Here is a 16,614-nt window from a genome sequence, read left to right as displayed (position 1 = left end):
GTACTCCTGTGGCTCATCTGTGTTATTTCTAGTGGCAGTTTTCACTTCATAAAAGCACACCCTCACATGGATGGCATCCCCTTTGTTTTGGAGATGATGTCGTATCTGAGAGATGGTGCAAGTCTCAAGATACTTCCTTGCGCTGTCCCACTTGGATGAGACAAATACCCTCAGGAACCTTGCATTCATCTCCCACCTTTCCTCCGAGAGCAGCATGGTTTGCAAGGCAATCTCCGCTTTCCTTACCCAGTCCTGCAACGTGGGGTGGACTGAGAGGGTGAGTGACCCAAGGCAGTCCAACAAGGGGTTAAATCTGGATCATCCCACTCCAGTCCCCTAACTAGTGTTCGGCACTACAGCAGCTCCCAGGATTTGTCTGTCGTTGTATCAGAGATTAGACCGTGACAGTGATAACCTTCCTTCTCTCCCACCCTTGGCTTTGACTTTGTTCACCAAGTTAATTATTTCTCCCTTAGAAATCTTTGATTGACATGTACTCTGAAGTTCTGGATACTCTGTCAGATTATGATGCTAGCTACAATACCCACGATCACTTGCCTCGGGTAAGTTGGAGATGAGCCTCGGCGTTCACCCTGAAAACGGGCAGCTTAATATCTCCCAGTTCAGCTGTGAGGAAAAGGAAGGCTGCTATGGTTATGCAATGGCTGAAAATGCCCAGGTTGTTAGGGTAGGCAATATCTGGCCTAGTCTGGGGGCATCCCAAGTGGACTACATCTAGGTGGCATCTATTCCTCTTGATGTCATTGGATCTTCTGTGCTGGAGCTTTTGAAAAGCTTGGTTTAAAATTCAGGAGGCTGCCTTGTGCCGAAGAAGAATTCTGGAGTGGTGGGTAAAAAATGGAGTTTTCCCCAACTTGGGGGAAATCATTTGTTTCTTTGAAAAACCAGCATTTGTTTTTCAGGTGGTCGTGGTTGGAGATCAGAGTGCTGGCAAAACCAGCGTGCTGGAAATGATCGCTCAAGCCCGGATCTTCCCTCGAGGCTCAGGAGAAATGATGACGCGCTCGCCTGTTAAGGTAGGAACACTGAATAACTGGAGTACTAAAACCATGAGCTTCCCAGAAGGAGACCCTGCTCCACAGGGCAAGTTCCCAGGGAGGACGTTTAATCAGGCGCTTTCTCTTCTTTAAATCCACTCCGGACTTCAGGTCACTCTCAGCGAAGGTCCCCACCACGTGGCTGTGTTCAAGGACAGTTCTCGAGAGTTCGATCTGACCAAGGAGGAAGATGTAAGTTTCAAGAAGCAAGAGTACTATCAAAGTATTCTTAATCATGCCCCATGGCCTATAGAACGAATTACCTGTCAGTCGATGTAAGGGGTTTTCAGTAAGTGGTGTCAAGAGAGACCAACTTGCGTTACAGAGGGAGCCTGGCCAAAGCGTTTGAGCTGTGGTGATGCTTCCCTGAGGGAGGAGTGATGACGCCCCGCTCCCCAAGAGCCCTCAGCCTGGCTCTGCTAGGGGATTCTCGCCATATCTCCCAGTTTCCCTTCTTGGGAGAAGGTTGTTGAGGAGGTGATGGGACAGGGTTACAGAGTGTCCTGGATGAGGTGAAGCGTACGTATCCATTGATTGATTGATTGATTGATTGATTGATTGAATATGGCCGCCCATCTCACAAAAAGTGACTGGGCAGCATAAAACAATCAGTTTGGATTCATTCCTCTTTTCAGTCTGCATTCAGCATGGCATGGGACTGAAACGGCATGGGACACACTGGTGGTTGACCTGCTGTGGGACCTTTCTGGTCCTGCTGGACCTCTCTGGGATCTTCAGTGCCATCAGTCATGGTGTCCTTCTGCCAGGGTTGGGGGGGCACTGCTTTGCTGTGGTTCTCCTTCCTGAGCAGGTGGTTCTAGTCAGCGTAGAGGAGGAGATGTCAAGCATTGGCTGTTCCACTGAGGGGAGCCACGGGTCTTTCCCTCTTCCCTTTACTATTTAACATTTCCGTGAAGCTGCTGGCCCGAAGAGAGGTATCATCGGTGTGCTGGTCGTATCCAGTTGTGCATATCCACCCCAGGCCGAGTGGCAGCTGATCTGGTGCCTGGAGGGCCTGCATGGAGGAAAAGAGGCTCAGACTCCAGCAGGCAGGAGGGAATGGCTGCTGATTCGGAAACTTCTCTGATTCCAGAGAAATTCCAGCTGACTCTGGATGCGGTTCTGCCCTCATGGACAGCCATGTCACAGTCTGAGGGTCCTCCTGCTCAGGGGTTCTAGTGGAAGAGCAGGGGGGGGCCATGGCCAGGAGGTGCTTTGGCTGGCACACCAGGAGCGGCCTTTCCTGCAGTGGGGGGCTTTACTGCTCTTCACTCGTGCTCTTGTCGCTGGTCAAATAAATGATGGTGAAGGCAGTATGTTCGACATGGGACTGCCCTTGAGGACCATTCAGAAGCTACAGCTGGTTCAAAATGCAGTTTCCCGGGTGATAAAGGCTCAGGCCCAATTTAACCATGCAACACCTCTATTGTGGGAGTTGCAGTGTTTGCCCATTGGCTTCAGGATGCAGTTCAAGGTGCTGGTTATCATCTGTAAAGCCCCATGTGACTTGGGGCATGATTATCCACAGTGGCCTGATCCAAGGGGAATCTGCTTGTCCAGGTCATTGCAGTGGGAGGGGGGCAGAGAGGAGCCTTTTCTGCCATGCCCAGTGGAGGATCTGTGAACGTGTTCGTTCGTTTGTGGCAAGTTCACAAGGCCACCCAACCCCACAGTGAGCACTCTGGATGCCCCTCCTCTGTAGCTGATTGCTTTCTTCTCCATGGCCATGCTGTAGGGTGCCTTTCCCAAGACCAGATTCTGTACAACTCAGCACTCCTGCTGCCCCAGAGTGGCGGAAGAGGCTTGCGCCTTGAGCGTTTCCCCACAGGGCTGCTTGGGTCTGACTCTGTTCATTTGTGATTGTGCTGGGACAGCTGGCAGCCTTGAGGAACGAGATCGAGATCAGGATGAAGAAGAGCGTGAGCGACGGTTGCACAGTCAGCTCGGAGGTGGGGCCTGACTTCTCCCGCCCCGTCATTTTATCCCCTTCCTGCTTCCAAAGAGGCCTTGCCAGAAAGCGCTTGGGGCGCAGGATGTCCTGAGCCCCCCGCTCTTTCTCTCCCTCTCTCTCACGCTGCACTATTTCCTTTGCAGACGATATCCCTCAGCGTTAAGGGGCCTGGCCTGCAGCGGATGGTGCTGGTAGATTTGCCCGGGGTCATCAGCGTAAGTATCCTGTGCCAGGAGGGATTGTCGCAGCGCCAGGGCCGAGGAGACGGGTGCTTAAGTCCCAGTCGGCTTGGGGCATTGCTCCATCAGCCTCAGTTCCCTGGCTGTAAAACAGGGGTGCTGCTGAGCTAAGGGTGGGAGATCCCCAGGTCCAAGGGGCCTCAACCCCCCAACCCATTTGGTCTTGCCAGGGTTGCATTGAAGCCGGCCCCTCCCCACCCGAATGAGCAGTTCGTTCCCAAGCGCAGCTGCCTCGGGGCACTGCAGGTTCTTCTTTCACAGAAACATCAAATCCACACCCACAGAAACACCCCTCCGCTGACCCTGCGGTTCCCTCTTCTCCTCCCTCCTCTCTCCGCAGACGGTGACCTCAGGGATGGCTCCAAACACAAAAGACATCATCTTCAGCATCAGCAAAGCCTACATGCAGAATCCGAATGCCATCATCCTGTGCATCCAAGGTGAGCGAGGGGTCCTGCCGGCCGCTCAGGAGGCTTTGCGGAAACAGAACCCTGCATTCCTCTGAACCTTTGGGCTATGACTGGTGGGAGCAGACCGGCTGCCCTTTGCCCCTGGCCTGAGCGAGGTGGGGCAGGGACGATTCTGCCTCCATGCCGTGGGTCGACAGCTGTCTCTCCTTGCGCTGCTCTCTGGCCATCAGATGTTCAGCTGCTCCCAGAGTTGAATAATGGTGCCCATTCAGCCTTTTGCTTTCAACAAGCCCCTGATTCCACTTCAGGAGCAGCTCTGAGCTTCCGCTTCCTTTCCAGATGGGTCCGTGGATGCCGAACGCAGCATCGTCACCGACCTGGTCAGCCAAATGGACCCTCAGGGCAGGAGGACCATCTTCGTTTTAACAAAAGTGGATCTGGCGGAGAAGAACGTGACCAGTCCGAGCAGGGTGAGTGGGGAAACAATTTCATGGAGCAGAGGCTGCTCAGCCGGCAAAACGGTTTTTAAAATGCTGGGTTCCCGTAGGAAGCTCTTCCCAGGAAGCTCTTCCCAGTAACTCTTAGGAACTGCCAGGTGGTTCTGGTCTGGTTTGCTGGGCAGATTCTGGGTCTGTAATTGTGCTTCCTAGTATATGTGAGGTTTTCTTCCATGGAAAGTTTGCTGCTTAGCTGAAGTCAGAAAGGTTTTACGTCTTCTGGGTGTGTTTTCTCCCCGTATATGTATTTCTGAAGCTACAAAAAATGGGAATATGCATCACAGCTAGCGTGCTAGTTGGAAACTCACATGAGAGTGCCTCTAGAGCAGCGTTTCTCAGCCTCAGCAGGTTTAAGATGGGTGGACTTCAACTCCCAGAATTCCCCAGTCAGCATGGCTGGCTGGGGAGTTCTGTGAGTTGAAGTCCACCCAGCCTAAACCAGCCAAGACTGAGAAACGCTGCTCTAGACAAACAGTAACTGCTCATGCAGATGGCTTCTGGGGGGCATCCAGAGGGTGTCCTGCCTCGCCCTCAGCTCTGGGCACAGCTGTGCAGGTGCAGAGGAGAGGATCAGGGACCCTGCCTTGCTCTGCTTTGGGTCGCTATCATTGCTGTGACTCAGGGCTTCCTTGAATTCCCTCTGCCAGGCTGCGTTGTCTACCAAAGTTTTCCGCTCTGCACATAGAGGGGTGCGTGGGGGAGGTTGTGGCATTCTGGAGAGGGCGGGGTCCTCTTCACTGAAGCCGTTGGTCGGGATGCTTGACTTTTGATTCCTGACCTAGCAGAGGGGACTGGACCCTGATCTAAACAGCACCTTGTGACTGTGTGGATGGTTTTGCTGCATGAGTACAGGTAGTCCTCGACTTAGGCCACAATAGGGACTGGAAGTTCCGTTGCTGAGTGAGGTGGTCATTAAGTGAGTCATGCCCAATTTTGCAACCTTTTGCCATGGTCATTAAGTGAATCAGATGGTCTTTAAGCGAATCCGGCTTCCCCCATTGACTTTGCTTGTCAGAAGCCAGCTGGGAAGGTCACAAATGGCAATCATTTTATCTACCTACCTACCTACCTACCTATCAAATTTGACACCGCCCATCTCCTCCTACCAGAGGGACTCTGGACGATCATGTGACTCATGGGATGTTGCACCTGTCATAAATACATGCTGGTTGCCAAGCACCTGAATTTTGGTCACGTGACCCAGGGGGCATGCTGCGATGGTCGCAAGTGTGAGGACTGGTTGCAAGTCACTTTTCCAGCACCGTTGTAACTTCAGATGTCGCTAAATGAATGCCCGTAAGTTGAGGACTACCTGTTAAGGAAACCTGCGCGCACTTGTGCGGCTCAGCTCTGTTTTCCTTTTTTGTAGATTCAGCAAATCATCGAAGGCAAACTCTTCCCAATGAAGGCTCTGGGGTATTTTGCTGTGGTTACCGGAAAAGGTATCTTAAGATTGGCTTTGTCCAGCCGCTAGATATTTCCTTCCTGTAAGGGAAGATTTCAAATGTTTTCTCTTTCTCTCTTTTTTCTCTCTCTAGGAAACAGCAGTGAAAGTATTGAATCTATTAGAGACTATGAAGAGGAGTTTTTCCAAAACTCGAAACTATTGAAGTATGCTAATACTTGGTTTTTAAAGCATGTCTTGCTGGTTTAAAGCCACTTGCTAAGGCATATTTCAGAATTTTTGAGGGTGTAAAGCAGTTCAGTTGGCCAGGCAGCATCACACTTGTAAAGTCTGACTTGGAATTGGTTGTCCTGAAAACCTTCTGATTAAATGTGGTTTTCCTTTGAGCAACAGAAGTCCCTCCCTCAGAACGCAGAAGGTAGCAGTCAGCCTTCAGCCTTCAGTCTTCTCCGATGCGAGGGCAATCCAGTGTCTGAGCTCTGGAAGAAGGTGCTTCCGAGCTGGGACATGGACTTGCAGTGCGCAGTGCGGAGAAATGCAGCAACTTGTTTCTGGATGGATTGGGGTCTGAACGTTGTATTCACATGAAAGATCTGCACAGTACGATCCTGTGAATGTTTGGAATCCAGTAAGGCTTCTTCTCCTTAATAAGCATGCTTAAAGCTGCAGCCACAGTCTGCATCCTCCAAGGAGCAGCAGCCTGTGGTGTGCTTCTGCTCTCTGCCTCCTGGTCGGTGGAACGCTTCCACATAATTATGCCCAGAGGCTCTCATGGTCACTCTCCGGCTTCTGTGTTTTCACACAGTCTTCTCAGACTGTGTTAGAGTTCCTTTGCTTTGCTACGTGTTAAAATAACATGTAACATGGGGGGGAATCGGCACCCTGGGTGCCCCCTGAATAAGGCAAAGAGCTGGAAGAAAAGGCCGAGCAACTGACTCCTCTTTTGATCCAGCCAGGCAGCAGGATAAAGGAGCAGGATTGAAGCTTTTCTTGAATGAGCTTCAAGTTCCAAACCCAAGAAGTTTGGCATCTGGGACGGTGAAGGAACAGGTTGATAGTTTAGCCAAATTATTATGCATGATTTTGAGTAATCGTGGAGAAGTGGTGAAGTGCCAGATGATTTCCTCAGAAGTAGGGAAAAGACTCTCTCTGGAGAGGTATAGTATTGTCACACAGACATTGAGATCTGGGAAGGTTCTAGAGGAGATGATAAAGAAATTGATTTGTAAGCACCTTGAAATCAACACAGTAATTACCAGTGTGGATTAGCCAGGCTAATCTTATCTCATTCCTTGACAGGGTAGCTTCCTTAACAGATTGTGGAAATGCTATAGACTTTACCTATGACAAAGCACCCCACAACATCCTGATTAGCAGGTTGGTTAAACGTGGGCTGCATGGCAGGAAGTTTAACTATGTACATCGCTGGCTCAAAAATTCTAATCCAAGAGTGTTCGTTGGTGTTTTCCGATTAGGTCAGGAAAGAATTGAGTGGGATGCCGCAAGGACCACTTCTGAACACCCTGCTCTTCAGTCTTTCAGTAGTGGCTTGGGTGAAGAAGTGGAAGGAATGCTCACTGTAGTTGCTGATCATATAAAGTTGGGTGGGATGTTACTGTCCTAGAAGACAGAAATAAAATCTGAAATGATCTTAATAGATTAGAGAAACGGGCTGAAAGTAGCAGAATGAAATTTAAGAGGCAAATGCAAAATCATGCACCTAGGAAACAAGTTAAAGTCACAAGAAAGGATTGGAGGATATCTGGCTTGGGAATACAACTTAGAATCCCCTAGGGTCGGAAGGGAACTTGGAGGCCTTCTAGTCCACCCCCTTGCCCAGGACAGGAATCCTCAGACCATCCCAGACCAATGCCTGCCCAACCTTAGCTGAAGCCCTCCAGTGTGGATCCCCCCCCCCCATCCAAGAGGCCAGCTGTTCCACTGCTTCACAGCTCTCTCAGTCAGGAAATAACTCCACATTTTGAGCTGGGATCTCCTGCAAAGCTTCCATCCGTTGCTTTCTGCCTTCTTCTTGGGCACCGCAGAGAAAAAAATCCACATTCTTTTCCCTGTGACAGCCCTTCAGACACTGCTGTCGTGTCTCCCTCAGCCTTCTCCTCCGTAGGCCAAATACCCGCTGCTCTTCTTAACTGATCTTCGCAGGGTTTAGCATCCTGGCCCCTCACCATTTTCGTTGCTCTTCCCTACTCTCTTTCCGTTTCCTCAATGTCCTCCTTGTATTGTGGTGACCAGAACTGGGCCCAGCATTCCAGATGTGGTCTGACCAATGCAGAGTATACCTCTGTTGATTTAGCCCAGGATTCTTGGCTCTTTTGGTAGTTGCAGCATACTGCTGGCTTATGCCTAATCTGTGGTCTACCAAGAGACCCAGATCCTTCTCACAAGTACCACTGCTGATCTGCCCACATTGTACCTGTGTGTCTGGTAAGTTCTCTTTCCTAAATGAAAATGCAGCCTCCAAAACCAGAAGAAAACAAAAAGGGTGTGGCGGTGAAGACGTGAGTGTTTCCACAACCACCTTTTTCTGTGCTCCTTCCTTCTGGGGGTGTGGGGCAGGTGGAGACAGGGCCTCTGATTCTGAGACCTCCATTCCTCGCTCGATACATTTCTGCAGTATTTGTGTCTTTTCGTTGAAGGAATTGCATGCTGAAACCCCATCAGGTGACCACACGCAACCTCAGCCTTGCTGTGTCAGACTGTTTTTGGAAAATGGTGCGTGAATCCGTGGAGCAGCAGGCAGATGCCTTCAAAGGTAACGGGCAGATCGAGCAGTGGGAGGCCTGGGGAGAGACGAGGGCTCTCGTTACAGCCTGGGTGTGTTGCTGTGTGTAAATGACCCATCGGGCCAGGCTGTTGCGCTGTGTCTCGGGGTCAGCAGAGTGACCCTGGCCACCTTCGGAGGTCTCGCGTAATGCTTCTGAGGGACCGGCTCGGGGCTGGGTTGGGCTGGGCTCGGGGCGCTTGTAGGGCTCTGCTGCAGCCGGAATGGAGGGGGGGAGAGCCCTAGGGTCAGACCCAGAGGGAGGTACAGGGAGGTCTTCTTCAGCTGCCCAGAGTGACCGCCGGACAAAACGCTCTGGAGGCAGAAGGCAAGAGACGCCCTGCCGCTCCAGTCCTGCCCTCCCTCTGTGGCACCTTGAGGTTCTGTGCATTCCCAGGGCAGAGCGAGGGTGATCCTGAGAATTTGATGGGCAAAAATGTTGGCTCAGAGGAAAGGATCTCAGAGCTGAGGGGAGGGGGTTTTCCTCCATTCCCTCGGCCGTCCCCAGGCGAGTGGGGCAGGGGGAAGGGAAACCTGCGCCCCTCAGGCAGAAGAGTGGCCCAGGGAGCGGGAGACCTCCTTCACAGCAGGCAGAACGGACGCCCTCTCAGCTCAGCCACCGAACACCCGGGGGCAGCTGCCCGAGCAAAAACTCTATGGCCACGGAGGAGTTGGCTCCACAGCTCTCTTGCTGCTGCCGGGCTGGGGGGAAAGAGGCCAGCAGGGGCTGCTTCTCGGCCGCAGCCCTGGCCGGACAGAATCGCCTCCCTTGGAACTGAGGCTTGCGCTGCCTGTCTCAGTGCTGCTCGCGGAGCGTTTGGGGCCTGGTTAAGGGTCACGGCTGTTCAGTTTCAGTTCAATGTTGTGGTCCGTTTTTGTCCCGTATTCTAGGGGTGTTACTTATTTTTCCATTATTATTAATAATAGATCGCTAGGCAACCCATTGGGTCATCATTTCAGAGATGTCTCCTTACCAGATTCCTCAGTGCCTTCAGCAGCGGCAGAGCTTCTCATGTGCTGCCTTCGCTGGAAAAGTACTTTAAAATTCAGGGAGATACTCAGAGATGTGTCTGGCTTGCAAATAGCCCATGTCATTCAAAATGAGCTGTATGGCACAGTCAAACATCAGGAAGCATTTTATGACATTTTGTACTATGTTGTAAAATGTTTTAGAAAATTTGCCAAATTTCAATTCCACTGGAGTCATGGGCCCTGGATTTTGGATGCATTCTATAAGTTAGCCCATTTGAGGTTCCTTGGTTCAAAAATTGTTGGCCTATGATGCACCGTTTTGCCCAGTTAAAGGTTACAGACAGACAGACACGAGAGCTTTAGTAGTATATAGATGGATAGATTTGATTTTAATGATGCTGACTATGGATGTTTTAATGGGTTGTATGTTCTTCCTGGGCTGCTGTAAACTGCCCTGATTTGGCAGTATGCAAATTGAATGCCCAAATGGCTAAATAAATATGCAAATAGCTTTTGAAGATAAAGACAGTCTTTCCCACCAGTATCATGCAGTTGAAGCCCCAGGGCAGAGGAGTGCACAAGCGTGTCTTGGGAAGTTTCAGTGCATGTAATGGGCGCACTCCAGAAAAGTGAGCAAGCAAGCATGCAGCTGTGGATCTCCCTGTTTTGTTTCCCTAGCAACCCGCTTTAATTTGGAAACGGAGTGGAAGAATAATTACCCCCGCTTGCGAGAGCTGGACCGGGTGAGTTCCTGTCTGTCTCAGAGCTGGGAACAACTTGGGGCCCTTCTGGTTTGTGCCTCGCTGGCCGGGAGGGGAGGGAGTTGTGCTCACGAGGGGTGTTCCTTGAAAGGCGAAAAGTATCTGCCTCGCCCGCCTTTCTGCGCCTCCACACTAAAGCGAGGGAAATGGCCCACATCTCACCCTTGTGTCTCCACTGAGGGATCTGGCCAAGATCTGATCTTGCAGGGCCTCTGGGGCCAGAAGGGAGGAGGAGGAGGAGGAGGCCAGGAGGAATAAAGCTCAAACACCACGTTTGGTGGGATTTGTTCTGCCTACCAGCACTTACATCAGTCCCTGGGGTGGTCTGGCTGCCTCCTCTTCTTCTCATGGCGCCTCCTTTCAAAGCTAAAATGGATTGACCAGTTGGTTGAGTTTATTTGCCACCAACTTATGGTTGCTTACCACAAAATTAAAACATGCACGGTATAACACAGATGTATGATCAATTAATAAACCTTGCATGGAAGGTCTAAAGTTGAAACCCAAGTTATAATCAGCATCGCTCTTCCATCCCCCATAATAGCACGATTACAAATGAGAGGTGCCGTCAGAATCACGACCTGAGCTGCCTCAGAAGCAGCAGACGGTGCTCAAGATTGTGTACGTTAGGCTGCTCTCCTCTCCTCCAGCCATTGGCCTTTCCCACAAGGGGTGAAGGGGTCATAGTTTGACCCCATGACCCCACGTGGAAGAGGACCCTGCTGCGTCCCAGCATGGAAGCGTCTCCGTTGCTGCTGCCTGCCTTTGCCCTGCAAAAGGAGGAATTTGAGGTGGGGAGAAGAGGGGGAAGAGACTGGCCAAGGAGCGATCCAGGGTCTCCAGCAGCCCAGTGGAAGACTGAGGTCCCTCAGAGAGACTTGTGCCTTCACTCCACTCCAGAGGATGCCGTTCTGGCTGAGTGGTCTCAGCTGGCAGGAAGCGACCATGCCTGTTCGTACACCTGATTTGCCCCACGCCTCTTGGTCATTAATTCTGTTCCTCTGTCTAGAATGAGCTGTTTGAAAAAGCCAAGAATGAAATCCTTGATGAAGTCATAAGTTTGAGCCAGGTGACCCCCAAGCACTGGTATAGTACTTGATTTCTTCTGTTTTTGTTAGGAATGTAGCCGGGGATGCTGAAGTTCAAATGGGCTGCTTTGAACGCTCTGTTGGCGGCACAGTTCTTGGAATGCATCTGGGACTGTTACATGTTGATGGTCCTACGTGTCTGAGTCGCTTGGGTGACCCCTGGCTGTTCTGCTGCGGATTGACAGTTTTGCAGCCCCCCTAGGAGAAATCATCCCATTTGTGGATTGTTCTTGGTCCAGGAGTGATCAAAAACAGTCAAGAAGGAGGGTCTTGGGCAGCGGAGGTGAAACAGCTGTGCACAGCTGTAAATATTCTAAATAGAATCCAGGTGTATCTGGTTGCCAAACAAATGTCATCTGTCAGCATACAGAGGCTTACAAAGAACAAGCAAAAATCTAAACAGCCTCAAAGGTCCCCCAGAGTGGTATATAAGCAAGATGGAGCAGGAGAGATGCTGGACTAAGAACCATGTATATGCTTAGCATGATTGTTCTCCGTTGAGGTCTCAGGAACCACCGCCATGTGCGCGTGCTGAGTCCTGCTGCTGAAATGTCACAGTGTGGGATTGGTGGCTTGGGTGGGGCTGGCTTGCTCGGCCTTGTGGGCTGTGGCTGTTGATTTGCCTCTTGCCTGATCAGATCAGCAGGCCCCCAACAGCAGGCTGGTTGAAGTGCTTGTGTGCATTTATGGAGCTGTTTTTTATCAGATGAATCTGGTTTGGCAAGAGTTTGGCATTAAGCATCATTTGGCTAAAGACAACAGGAACTTCTGCTTTTAGTTTCCAAGTCCTTCCAACATTTTTTTTAAATGCTTTGTATCCTTTTAAGATCTCATAAATAACTTTCTTAAAGCTTGAAGTAAGCTGGTTGGAACCCATATGGACCTATTTACTACTCCAGTGGCATAACTTTAGCAGGATAGCGGAGGCTGGAATGGGTTCACTCACAAAACACCCCTTGAAGTAGCAAATGTTCAGCAAGAAAATCGTTTTTCCTTTGCAAACCTCACAGTCTTCTTCATTTTGCAGAGGGAGCCCATTAACATTCACGCTCATTATGTTAACCATGGTCCTTTCCACCCTTTGGCTTATAAGCCTATAACACCCCCCCATATTAATTTCCTATCTCATGGTCCTAGATTTCTGTCTAGTTAATTCTGAATTACTTGTGTTCAGAATTCTGCCCTCTTGCCTTGCTTCTTGCAGGGTTTCTTTTGGGTTAACAATCCTCTTGTGCTGGGGTTACACCTCACTCTAAATCCTCCCCCCACCCCGTTAACAAAACACCACGGCTGTGTTCACAGAATACCGTATGCAGTACCTAAACAGATGGTTTTAGTGCTTCCTGCAATGGCCTGGTTCACACAGCAAACAAAGAGAAACGGTGAATTCTCACAACATGCAGAATCGCCCTCTTCCCTCCCCCGTCCCGCTCCTTTAGCCTTTTTCCACGGAAGGCCCGTCAGGTTCCAACAGCGTTTATGTTTGTGAGTCATTAATACAATCCTGCCCATTCCCCCAAAATATTCAAGGCTTCTGCCGTTCATATAATAATTATGTCTGTGTTACAGTAATTACGGTTTTGTTTATTAAAATGACAATTTAAATGGAAACATCTGTTATATCAGAGCACAAGGAGTTTGATTTATCAGTTAAAACTTAATTTATCTTCTTTTTCTGAGTGCCGGATGATAGTTCCACCAAATGACTGAGATTTTTAGAAAATGAAGTAAGGTCGCCTTTTAGATCTCTTGGCCTCAAATTTTCTAGACTAGATATTATGAAACACTATTGACGTGTCTCAGATAATTTGTTCTGAGCTCCGTAGAGTTTCTTTTGTAAGCAGAAGATACAGTTACCTTATCAGATTCCACCCCAATAATGGCTACAATCTCGGCAACCTACGGTAATTTTCTCCCCTTTTTGCGACACTTCCGATATCGTCTATTCCTGCATTTGCCTCTTAGGGAGGAAATTCTTCAGAAGTCTCTCTGGGACAGAGTTTCGACACACGTGATAGAAAACATCTACCTTCCGGCGGCGCAGTCTCTGAACGCAGGGACTTTTAACACCACCGTGGACATCAGGCTGAAGCAGTGGACTGACAAACAGCTGCCCAACAAAGCCGTAGAGGTGAGTTCCTGGCCCTGCACCTCCGGCATTCCCGTTTCACACCTCCCCTCCTGAGAGATGCAGACCAGAGGCAGCCTGGGCACAGCCTCCTCCTTGTGTTCAGGTTCCTGCAGCTCGTGACCCACCCCACTCCAGACCGCCCGTTAGTAGGACCGGCCCCTCTGGGCATCACTACTCGGCCATCTCCCTTCCAAGCGGTGGCAAAAAATAGCTCCCACGGTCTGCCCCGTGTGCCGCGCAGAGTCTCCCCTGCCTGCCAAATCAGCCAGTTCCTTTCCTAATCGTCTACTGTACACCCTGTTTCAAGCATCTTTCCCCTTTTCTAAGGCCATCCCATTCGTGATAATACACCTGAAACTGGACCACTGTCCTGTTTGGTGGCTTAAACAGCTTCTGCTGGTGCATTCTTTCTCTTGGGCTGAACGTGGTCTGGCGGCGGGACGGAGCTCCTTGGTGAGCAGTCTCCTGTCTCCTTTCCCAGAAGTCCCCTGACCCTGCCTGTCTCCTGCCTCTTGGGGGTTCTCACTGCCACCCTGGATTTCCCAGAGAGAAGCCCTGGCCCAGTGTCGTCCCCACGCATCCTGGTAGGGGAGAGACAGGGCTCTTGCGGTTTGTACAACTTACTGGGAAGTGAAGGGATGAAAAAGAAGATAAAAAGGAATTAATTCTATATTGCTACCTATTGGCCCAGTAGAGTTGAGAAGTCTGGCTAGTCCTTCCTCCTCTTCGGAGGGAGGGAGGCCACTCTAGACAAACAGAATAATACTTCATTTTTAAAAAAGAAAAAAATTAAACATTTCTTTTTAACTTTAAGGAGTTAATACGAAACAATCGGTCACTGAGGAAATACACTATAGGGCTGCTCCGATCACAGACAGGCATCTTGGAAGAACCTCCAGCAGAGAAATAGACAAGAAAAGAAAACACTCTGTTGGGCCCCGGGACAGTGCTGGCCTGCTCCCGGTGTAGAGGCGTAACGAACTTCCAAGTTGCACAAAGAGGACCGAGCACTGATCATCAGACTCGGGAGAGAAATTAAGCTGGGCCCAGTCCCTGGCTAACCTCTTCCTGCTTCTGCTGAGAACAGAAGGCCCTCGGAAAGGAGGTTTCCTTTAGTAACGCTGTATCTCTAAAGTCAAACCATTCAGTCATCAAAACCCAAAACCCAGACTTCATTCTTTTGCATTACAAGCAAATGGTCCAAGAGCGGCTTCCAAATGGAAACAAATCTAAATGTTTAATTAATAGTAAGAGATTAACTTTTACGTACTTCCATACCTGTGCTGGAAAAAGTCAGAAGCCACTGGTCTGATAACCCTTTTTTGCTTACTCCTACACCATTTTAGCTTTTCCTGTTTCTCATATTCTATCAGTCTTACATTCTGCATTATATGTCTTAATTATATCTTGAAAAATTAATAATAAATAAAAAATGGGGGTGGGGGGAGAGGTTTCCTCTGGGCAGGGAGCTGCCAGGAGAGTCCGTCATTCTGCCACGTCCAGCTCGAAAGGGGAGGATCGACCCCACTCCCAGTCGAGGGGCTTCAGCTTGATGTCTGACCAGGGAGACCCTCGTCCAGGACAGGGGGGGCGCTTGCTGTACACATCCTGCCGGAGCTGAGCCTGGGGAGCCGTGGCTCCCGAGCGAGCCTGAGCCAGTGGCCAGCCATCTGGGGCAAGGGGCTGCCAGGCCGGGTGCAAGAGTGCAGGGGGGGCTCGCCTGCCGGTCTGCCACAGCGCGCCTCCCGCCCCATCCAGGTGGCCTGGGAGACCCTCCAGGAGGAGTTTTCTCGCTTCATGACGGAGCAGAAGGGCAAGGAGCACGACGACATCTTCGACAAACTGAAGCAAGCCGTGAAGGAGGAGAGCATCAAGCGGCACAAGTGGAACGAGCGGGCGGAGGACAGCCTGGTAGGGCCTGGCCCCTCCTTCGGGGCAGGGCGGGGCAGGGCGGGGGGAGAAGGGTCGTCCTGACAGCCTTCCGTGCCGTGCGTTGGCAGAGGGTGATCCAGCACAACGCCTTGGAAGACCGGTCCATCTCCGACAAGCAGCAGTGGGACGCTGCCATCCAGTTTATGGAGGAGACCCTCCAGAGCCGCCTGAAGGACAGTGAGTGCCCCTTCCTCCCCAGGGCTCCGGCCTCCCTCTGCTGCTCCAGAGGTCCAGCTGGAACGGCTCCCCGTGGAAAGGTCGGAAGCCGTTCCGGGCCATGGCCAGGGCGGGTGGCTTTGCGCCTGTCCCAGGACAATTCCGGCGAGGCTTTACATGCTGCGGGACTCACGGCCTGTTCTGTTTCTGTCTGCCGGTCTAGCGGAGTCAGTCATTGAAGACATGGTGGGTCCGGACTGGAAAAAAAGGTGGCTGTATTGGGTGAAGCGCACGAAAGAGCAGGTAAATGGCTACCCAGACGTTGCGCCGGGGCTGGCTCTTCCATCTTGTGTGGCTTCCCCCCGCCGGGCCGCCATTCGGACCAGGGCTGGCTGCACACCCTTAAGGGAGCCCTGCGCATGAGGCTCGTGCATCTTGGAGGCCCACCTTGCCTCTGGCTCCTGGGCCTGTCAAGAGCCTGCCATGTCCGTGCTGTTTCCCAGATAGATGCAGGCCTTCATCTGCAGGGCCTGTCCGGGGAGCAGCATCCCCCAGAGACCCATCCAGAGGTCCCTGGCCCTTTGTAAGGCATGAAAAGCCTGGATGTTCCCTCAGGCATTTAAACCAGCCCTGTTGAAAATGGGATGTTTTTAGATATCATTTGTATTATTTTGGATCAAGATTGTTATGTCCTGGGGGTTTGGGGTTTTAATCCTGGATGCGCCACCCAGAGTCACAGCTTTGAGATAGGTGGGTGTGTAAATTGTTTAAACAAACCAATAAATAAATGCATAGTAAAAATGCTCTGAATCCAGATCTGCCTGTGGGCCAAAGCAGTGGGTTGAGAGTTGGCTAAGAAGACCGACACAACTCCTCCATTTCACTTACTCAACCTGGGGCTGGCTCAGGAATGGGCAGACGGATTCCGGCGGTAGATATGTTTAAATTAGCATCTGAGGCGTTCCTCTGAGTCTCAGTGCTGGGAAGTCTTCCCCACTGCTGGCCTTTTGCCTTTGGATGGTTTATGAAAAGGAGCAAGAAGGTAGAAAGAAACGGAAACCTTTATAGCTTCCATGTAGTTTTCCCTGTGCCTTGTATTCAGTGTGGAGAGCCGTCAACGCATCAGGTATGGTAATGCTTTCGCTTCCTTCTCATTTAAAGTAGAACTGCAATTAACATTTATTTATTCAGTCGGTCAGTCGATTTGTATGGTTGCCCAGCTCACAGATTAT

At 50.7% G+C, this 16,614-nt stretch overlaps 1 protein-coding gene across 4 annotated transcripts in view; it reads left to right on the top strand.

Moving 5' to 3' along the window:
• Nucleotides 1–16,614, top strand: part of OPA1 (OPA1 mitochondrial dynamin like GTPase) — a 54,277-nt gene that overhangs the window by 22,726 nt on the left and 14,937 nt on the right. For all 4 annotated transcript variants that reach the window (XM_063306227.1, XM_063306225.1, XM_063306226.1 and 1 more), the window contains 16 exons: nt 477–563; nt 924–1,037; nt 1,170–1,250; nt 2,933–3,007; nt 3,153–3,224; nt 3,589–3,688; nt 3,998–4,128; nt 5,525–5,597; nt 5,694–5,766; nt 8,218–8,333; nt 9,993–10,057; nt 11,085–11,161; nt 13,129–13,294; nt 15,053–15,205; nt 15,295–15,403; nt 15,606–15,685. In XM_063306227.1, coding sequence (XP_063162297.1) covers nt 477–563; nt 924–1,037; nt 1,170–1,250; nt 2,933–3,007; nt 3,153–3,224; nt 3,589–3,688; nt 3,998–4,128; nt 5,525–5,597; nt 5,694–5,766; nt 8,218–8,333; nt 9,993–10,057; nt 11,085–11,161; nt 13,129–13,294; nt 15,053–15,205; nt 15,295–15,403; nt 15,606–15,685 — 1,572 coding nt within the window. The remainder of the gene's footprint in view (nt 1–476; nt 564–923; nt 1,038–1,169; nt 1,251–2,932; nt 3,008–3,152; nt 3,225–3,588; nt 3,689–3,997; nt 4,129–5,524; nt 5,598–5,693; nt 5,767–8,217; nt 8,334–9,992; nt 10,058–11,084; nt 11,162–13,128; nt 13,295–15,052; nt 15,206–15,294; nt 15,404–15,605; nt 15,686–16,614) is intronic.

The sequence above is a fragment of the Candoia aspera genome, chromosome 6 (genome assembly GCF_035149785.1).
Source record: "Candoia aspera isolate rCanAsp1 chromosome 6, rCanAsp1.hap2, whole genome shotgun sequence".
NCBI classification, from domain to species: Eukaryota; Metazoa; Chordata; class Lepidosauria; order Squamata; family Boidae; genus Candoia; species Candoia aspera.
This window is presented reverse-complemented; position numbering and strand designations above follow the sequence as displayed.